The 8,715-nt window shown below is 32.6% G+C and overlaps 1 protein-coding gene across 1 annotated transcript; it reads right to left on the bottom strand.

Moving 5' to 3' along the window:
- Positions 1–3,727: 3,727 nt before the first annotated feature.
- LOC103491424 (vesicle-associated membrane protein 714) lies at positions 3,728–8,456 on the bottom strand. The gene is made up of 4 exons (XM_008451362.3): positions 7,996–8,456; positions 7,186–7,376; positions 4,837–5,000; positions 3,728–4,198 (listed from the first exon to the last, which is right to left on the bottom strand). The coding sequence occupies exons 1-4, from the start codon at positions 8,210–8,212 to the stop codon at positions 4,108–4,110; spliced, it is 663 nt and encodes a 220-aa protein (XP_008449584.1). The 5' UTR covers positions 8,213–8,456; the 3' UTR covers positions 3,728–4,107.
- Between the last annotated feature and the right edge of the window lie 259 nt (positions 8,457–8,715).

Consider the following 8,715-nt stretch of genomic DNA (forward strand, 5'->3'; position numbering starts at 1 on the left):
GTATATCTTTTTTGTGATTTATTAATCCTTAGCTATCTTAAGCCAATTAAGGTCCAAGGTCGAATAACTAAAGGACAGAAGTCTTTTATCTCGGGACATCTAACGACAATGTATGTTTGAGATCAAATAAAATAAAGACATAATTCTTTCGGACCATCATGATGCCACTAAGGCTCGAGATTGTGTATCATGATCTACACGATCGTTTAAATTTGAAGGTCATCGTTTAAAATGAAGTAAGATCATGTAGATCTACACTTATGCCTTTCATCTCGGGACATTGTATGCCTGAGATCCAATGAATTGAAGGCAAAATTCTTCATCCGGGGCATTGGTATGTCCAATATGATGTATCAAAATCTATACGATCGTGTATCGCATATTTGTGATCGATTTATCGCGTGTTAATTAGAGTATTAGTATTTTATATTGTGAGTAAGTGAACTTTTTCCTTTTTAAAATTGTTCATAAATATCTTTTCCGTTTACTATATATATATTTTTTTAAACCCAAAAGATGTCTTTTTCAAGAAAGAGAGATTTTAATTAAAGAAAAAAGATAATATATATATTTGTGAGCCCATTGAAGAAATTATGGGAGGCGACGCATGCAAAACACGTGCCACTATATTGATCCCCAAACGGACGTCGTAGATGAACGCGGCTCTCTCTCATCCACTAAAGCGACGTCGTAATCGGCACCGTCGCCATCCTCTTTCCGTCGATGTTGACGCCAATTTCTTCTAATAAAATCAAAATAAAATACATCATTTTTATTTTAATTATTTTCCTTTCTAATTCCCTTTTATTGCATTTTCTATATTATAGTTAAATTCACAAATGATGTATTCATAATTAATCATCTCTTCTTCATACAGTATCAAATCTGATACAACAAAATAAATATGGTCATCTCTAACACAATTGTGATGATGCACTCTAACGTTAGTAAAAACATAGATCTCATACGTTGTAAGAAGCGAGTCATTAACTATAAAAACGCTAGTGAATTGATCACGCATGACATTCTTTTATATATATATTCATAATTTTAGAATTTTGATATTTGCAATTATTTGGGTTTAATTCACTTTTTTTTTTTTAATTTAATTTTGACAAACCAATTTCTAGACTATATTCAAATATTATTATTGTCTAACCAATTTCAAACAGGGAAATAAATGAGTGGCTATATTTTAAAATTATAACAAGTAAGTAGATGAATTGATATTTTAATTTAATTTTTTTAATTAAGTCAAGGTATTTTTTTTTTGGAACAAAAGTATATTAGAGTATAAAGTTAGGGGGAAAAAAAAAGGAAAATTAGCCATCACCATGATGATTAGGTGAGTAAAAATGTATGGTATGAGATTGATTTGGAAAATTAATTAATCTTAGGGACTAAATTATAAAGTCTTAAAAAGTAAAATGACCTAATTAAGACTAATAAAAATATTAAAAGGAACAAACTCAAAATTTTGAAATCATAGAAATGAAATTGAAAAAGATCTCAATTGAATTTGTAGTGAATGAAAAAGATTTTTCTTTTCCTTTTCTTTTTTATATAGAAATCAAGATTTATCAATTTAATAAGGTAAGAGAAATTTGCATGAATAGGAAAAAGAAATTGAAAATATTTATATGTAAGAAAGAAAGCAACAAAAGAAAGAGACTAAAAGTATGTTTAAACTAATTTCGAAGTGAAGTGAAGATTATGAAAGACTACTTTTCACTTAATTTCTAACTAAATCTCAACTTTTTCTTTCTTTTTCTTCTTATTTTAAGCATATAATTAAAGGTGTCAATTTTTGGCAATTTCTGTATGGCACATCCCAACTTCTAATTCTTTATTTTTCTTTAACATTTGAAATTTTGGAGTTCCTTCACATTCTTTCTAATTGTCATTTTCCACTATATTATATATTATTGTTTTTCTTTTTTCTTAACTACTACTTTGACTTCTTCCAATTTTGCATTTTTATATTCTTAAGTTTATTAAATAACCTAAGTTTGGCTCTTTCACAAGTTTTTTTCTGAAGCCAATTTGATTTAAAACCCCCAATTTAGTAGACCTACTCTTACAAATAAATCAATAAATAAAATAAAACCTCTAAGTCTAATAGTGACAACTTGAACATTTACTATTTTCTTAGACGTGGGAACAATGCATCTAAAATTAATTAATACCCTTCATTTTGAAGTCTAATTTTGTTTCACAAACATTTTTTTTAGTATGAATGGCAAGAGCCAATGAATATATATATACACATAAAAATTTCTTTAACTATAGTGATTAGATTAGTATAGGTGGTTTGAGCTATGTATGTATTTAACTTTGGTGGTGGATTTGATCTATGTAATTGCTACGATTACTACTAGAGGAAGATATATTAACTCTACTCAAATTTGTGGCGGAGTCGATGAAGATATAAAAGATTCAATTTTGTCGAATACAACAATCTCAAAATTCAATGACTAATCATTAGGTAGTCGATGAGATTACTTCTCATCATTGACGGGATGCTTTTTCTGCTTAGCTTTATCATTCTCATAGAGGGAGGTTAGGTCTCTATATGTGTAATTGTTTAATTATTTAGAGTATGTTTCGTTAATTAAAAAGAAACAGAGAGAAAGAAAGTTTCCATTTTCCACAAAAATGTATGCAATTGTCAAACTAATATTTTTCAAAAGTGGAGAGATGTGGAATTTCAATTTCCACTTGACCAATCAAGTTGAGAACTGAGATTAGGTATTAAAGGCATTTAAATATATAAATATGTGTTAAATATTTCTTTAAACAAAACCAAACCCTACTTCAAAATTTTAAATTAATATCTAAATCTTGAAAAATTCATTTTAAATATATATTAGTGAGCCGTCCAGTAAATAAAAATAATGAATTAAGATTCCATGTGGGGAAAAAGTGATGTTTAATGTTTCTAATCCAATCAATAATTGAAAGATAAATTAAAATTTTAATTTGCTCTGTCAACTTAAGAGCATAGACTTCGGATAGGTTTCAGTTAGTATATGTTTGATGTTAGTTGAATTACATTTGTTAATATTTTTTTAGTCTAATTTAAATCATAAAGCAATGTATTTAAGAATAATATATAATGTAGAATCACCAATCCCATGATGAGGATTTCAAAAGAAAGTGCTACAAATGGTGCATTATTGGCTGTCAAATATACATGCATGCAAGCACACATATAAAAGATCGTCTCCCAACTAACAAGGTTTGAAAATAACGAAAATATTGAACTTAAAAATTAACGAAATTTTTTTTTTTTTAATTAAAATAAAAGTTCTGCATTCCAACTCTCGATGTTACTGTCAAAAGGCAGGAAATTTGACCACTAATTGTCTGATTAAAATAATAATGGCAACAATAAGATAGTCCAACAATTAAAATAATAATGGCAACGATAAAATAGTCCTAACAATTCTTGATTTTCAGCCTTTCGTTTTGAAATCACTCTCAAATTGTAATAAATCTTTTTAATATCCGTGAGTGTGTGTCTAAACCAATTTATGCGCATCTTGACTAATCTGATAAGGACATTTGGGTGTCAAGAAAATCAATTTTTAGGTACGGAAGATGGTCACGATGGATTGAATTCATGACCTCTTAGGTAAGGACTCTATGAGTTGCAAAATAAAAAGTAAAATACGAAGAAATCAATAACCTGTGACTGATCCTTCCACTCAATCAATTGAAACCAGGAGACTAGAAAAGTGAAACATGTCATTTGAAATACCAAAATCTTCAAATCAAATAATAAACATAACATTACTAGTAAACATCAAGCAATCTACAAAACATATTTTTAAAAAAAAAAAGAAGAAGAAGAAAAAAAGAGTCAAAAGCAGAAGTATAATAAACTCACAAGCTTTCCAGGAGCAATAGCAGCAGCGACAAACATACTGCAACCACAGGAGAAGAATTTACAAAGGGCAAATCTAGAACGTTTACAGCTTTATGAACATTGGTATTATATATATGTTTATGATTTCTATAGTGCAAAGCCGCTGAATCCATTCTCCAATTTTGAAAGTCCCGCAAATGAGGTTCAAATCTATTTATCAAAGCATACCCGTTTGTGAGTTAAGATCTGCAAGAAGATAGAGTAATTCCCCCGCAAAAAGCAGCAACTATTGCATATAGCAATAACACGATCAAGCATGTCATCAGGGCTCTGTCAAGATGGAAATATAAGATTCAATCTCTACCAAAATAATATTGAAAAGCCAGACTTAATCATCGATACGACCACGCCCTTACTAAGTTATAACATCATCAAGTCTATTTTAATCGTGAAACCAAAAACTGATTATTCGCCAATGTCTTCAGTAACCCCAAAAACCTCTTTTCTTAGTCGCATTGTCAAGCTGAAAATGGTATATATCATTATTGTTTAAGATCCCAGTTACAAGACCCATGCTACGAACTCCAAGGGGTGTTTGGAAGATATGTTAGACAATAATTCTGTTCCGTAACACAAACAACCAATAGATACTTGAAGATCATGTTTGACAAAAGATTTCAGAATGAGGTTTCTAGAACAAAAATAATAGATAATGGAAATAAAACTGTGTAGCTTTTCTTGTTTTCTATAATAGTTATTTACACACCTTTTTGTGAACAAATTCATTTAAGTTCACTATATTTGTAAATTAATACAAACAAAGATAAAAGATAAAACTAGAACATTCGTCTATGATATTCTTTCAAACCAATTTTTAGATTTTCAGAATGGTTCTTAATAATCAATCTGAAAGTGTTTAAAAAAATATAATAATAAACTGAAATCCAAACAGCCACAAAATTACTTACAAAAGTTTGGCATTTTTCATCCAAAGAGCTCGACGAAGTCGCTTGGACTGTTTCTTGAAATGGAATGCACCGTCTTGCATTGTTGCAGTTTTATCAACAAGCAGTTCAATACGATCACCTCTCTCCAATATTTTTTCAATATTGTCCACCATAATTGTCCGTACCTGCAAACCAGATTTAAGAACATGAAAGAAGTAAAGAGACACGGTACAAAAGCCAAAGGTACAATGAGGAAAAGCATACACAGATACAAAAAACTGTTACGAAAGCATGGTAACAATTCCTGGACGCTTGGCAATTAATTTTAGCAGAAAAGGTGGCCTTCAGTCTTCAGGCCTCGTTTGTGCACTATTGAAAGAAAATAGTTACGAAAAGTACCACACAGAAAAGGTGATATGCTAACACTATGATAGGATCCAGAAACTGAAGTAGAAAATTCATAATTACAGTAAATTGAAAACATGAGGATGATATGATAACATTTTGAGAGTTCTATCTCCCTTAGTCTCTCACACTTACGTTGTTGAGAACCTTACGGTATTCATAAGATGGGCTACTTTTTGATCTCCAATTGGTCTTGAGATGGAACCTCACATTATCTAATATGGAATTAGAGCTCATAAAACTCAAACATGCATTCGGTCCAAAATAAAATTGGGATTTGATTCAAGAATGGTGAACCCAAAAGAGACACCATGAGCATGTTGGGGATCCCAAATTAGAAAAACCAGAAAACCTCACACTCTTCGTAAGATTGATGGGTTCCTCTTATTGCCAATTAGTTTTATGATTGAGCCCCATGTTAGCTGATATGCATTTCCTACGTCTAACCACCCATCCACTCCATCTATGCTTAACGCTACCAAACTCATAGTATTGACCAATATACTCCTAAAAACAATCTTCCCGATTCCATTATTACCCCAACCTAAAACTTGTTGGATAATAACACGAATCAAACAGCTTCTTTCTCATCATACCTTCCCTGCCTACAGTTTAAAAATTTGCTGTAGAGCACCTAAACAAAAGTTTCTGACCTTTTCAACAGTGGAGTTTAGACGGAAAAGGTGATATTTCTTGATTGAAGAGCTTAAACGAACCCCTGGATCAAGAACTACTTAAGACTGAAATAGGCAGATCATGCTACAGATAGGGAATTTCAAATCTCCCAAAATGAGTTGGCCTGGTGTATGAAGCAAAATTGAAGGTTTAAGGTTTAAAAGTTCAGATCACTTTCAAGTGCAGTTCAAAAATTCCCTAGGCTAAATTGGTTTCATCACAACATCAGGCATCAAAATTTTCCTTTCGCTTGAGCAAACCAGCAACTGATCCTTAAAAGAATTTCACAAGGTTGCATAAGCATGCATAACTTGAATAGGAGCAACTGCAACTCAACAGTTGAATAGGAGCAACTGCAACGCAACGCTCATGAAACTATACCTAGGCACTGAAATTAAAAACTCAACCTTAGTTGCAGCCGAACAGAAGAGGCAATTGACAGGATACTGGCAGGCTACACACTGTCAAGTTTCAACTATTTTCCCCTCAATTTCGGATCCATTCCCAATTATGAATGTGTTTCAACACCAATTTGATAGAAACAAAGAATTGGAGTGGAAAATTAAGAAAACAGTGTATTAAAGCAAAAAGAGAATAAGAGTATGCTAACCATTCAAATTTCCAGCATCCCTCTTCACAACCCCAACCCCCCACCCACCCACCACACACATACACACAAATTCACACTGAGTATAAGTAATAGATCCATACTAATGCTATAAAGATCATATTACAGTTGCACCACAATATTTTTTTATAAGAACTTTAGCACCACAAATTTTGACTAAAGAAGAAGTGAACAAAGAACAATGCACAAAAATGATTAGCGTCTACAACATTCTTTACAAAAGAAGAAAATGATGCATCTACCAGGCCTTGATCATATGTTGGGACACATCAGACAAGAAAAAAAATCATTTAAGAAAGGAGGAGTCTTTGTTAGAGGACAGTTAAATTTTTGATGGATGAATGCCTCTAAGCATCCTCTTAAAGTGGTTGCTTAAATTAGTGGAAAAAACAGCGTTCCTTAAATTTTCTGCTCTCTAGCAATTAAGCGATTTTAACTTCTACCAGCAGATGAATGCCTTATTTTGATTGACTTTCTAAGTACTCAAACATGCTTTTTTAAGCACTTAAAAAATCAATCCAGACAGGCTTGAAGTAATCTGTGTTAGTAGAATTGAACAAGATAAGGTCTAAGACCCTATTCACTAGAACTAATGGGATCTTAACTAAATTGGCAGTATGCCCTGAAGTTGCGTTTGTTCAGGATAAAAATAATATACTTGCCTCATTTACTTCACCTCTAACACGGCTGAGGGTATCAGCACTGGGATTGCTGGAAAAAAATTCCATTTGTTGATGTAAGACTCTTGAAAATTCATCATTCATTGCATATGCAGGAGCATAAAGAGCCACTCGGCCATAATTTTTCATGAACCGCATATGTATATCTTCCAAATAAGAAAAAGGAATCCTCCCTGGAACAATAAACCAATAACTTCAAAACCAGAAAAGATAAGTACCAATGATCTTAAAACCTGAAATGAAATCTAACAGATATCAACTAATCGGATATCTAAATCTATAGAGCACCTGATAACTAATAGTTAAGGAAGTTGCTTCAGAATTATTTTGGCATAAAAATAATCATAATTTGGATCAGTTGCTAGGATGATGATTATTTTCAGGCCCAAAGAGGAAAACCGGATCAAGAACAAAGAAATCCTCATCCTACACTCTCAATATAACGTGCTTCGGGAAGCTTAAAAAACGAAAAATCCTACGCTCTTGACAGTCTTGACAATCTCATACGTAGAAAGTTCCCAAAACTAAGAATATGCTATTAGTTAATTGAAGGTGATGACAATTAATTAAGCCAAGTATTCCACTATCTACAGCTAAAGAAAGCTAGTGGCGCGACTTTCAATATCACGGTAAGTTGAAAGGCCATGGATATTCAGAACATCAACACCATCTATTCCCCTCAGACACCAAATCGAAAGCCTTAACTCAATTCTCAATCATCGGTCAAACACAGTAGAATAGAAAAGGCGCAAAGGCATAAATCAATAACATAAGAAGGAGAAAAACACTTACTGCCGAATGTGTCGTTAGCCATACAGAGGAAGGTTAAGCCATCGGATCTCAGAATGTGAAAGATGTAGCGTTCTTGAGAGAAACAGAGCCTAGAGTCTGCTTCATTCGGAAGCTTCTCAAGGATCCGACGCACGACGGCGCCAGTATTTCCGGTAACGGCACTGAACTCCGCCAAAATCACCGTACCTCGTGCCACGACGGCATACAGGATAGCCATTTCTTTCTGCTGAGGGGAAGCTTGTGGTTTTATTTAACGCTCGGAAAACTCAGAAACCTTCCGACCTTGGATGAGGAACATTCAAAATTGTTGGAGGCGTCGATTAAGGGAGAAATTCTCTCCACCGTCTCAATTTGTGGAAGGAGGATGGAAGGAAGAGAGTTGTTTGATTCCGCTGATGTCGAGAGTTGGGGCTTGATCGGCTTGTTTGCACGGCGAGTCCACTGCATAGTTGTTTGGGCATTATGGTAAAAGTACCTCAAGAGGCACGTAAACTTTGTACTACCTTACAAAATGTCAATTTTCAAAAAATATTAAAATAAATTATGATAATAACTCAAATAAATAATTTTTTTGTCTAAAATTATATTCAAACCTATGGTAATGATAGTTGATAGCAATATTAGAAATAATATTTTAGTATATAGCAACATTTTTAAAAAATTTCAAATATAGCAAAATATATTAGCTATATATTTCTATCGCTTATAAACTTCTATACT

This window comes from Cucumis melo, chromosome 5 (assembly GCF_025177605.1).
Source record: "Cucumis melo cultivar AY chromosome 5, USDA_Cmelo_AY_1.0, whole genome shotgun sequence".
NCBI lineage: Eukaryota > Viridiplantae > Streptophyta > Magnoliopsida > Cucurbitales > Cucurbitaceae > Cucumis > Cucumis melo.

Coding starts and splice junctions, on each gene's coding strand:
- LOC103491424 (XM_008451362.3), bottom strand. CDS start 8,212: ATGGCTATCCTGTATGCCGTCGTGGCACGAGGTACGGTGATTTTGGCG. Junction 7,377..7,995: donor GGCTAACGACACATTCGGCA/GTAAGTGTTTTT, acceptor TTATTGTTCCAG/GGAGGATTCCTTTTTCTTAT. Junction 5,001..7,185: donor TTAGAGGTGAAGTAAATGAG/GCAAGTATATTA, acceptor TCTGGTTTGCAG/GTACGGACAATTATGGTGGA.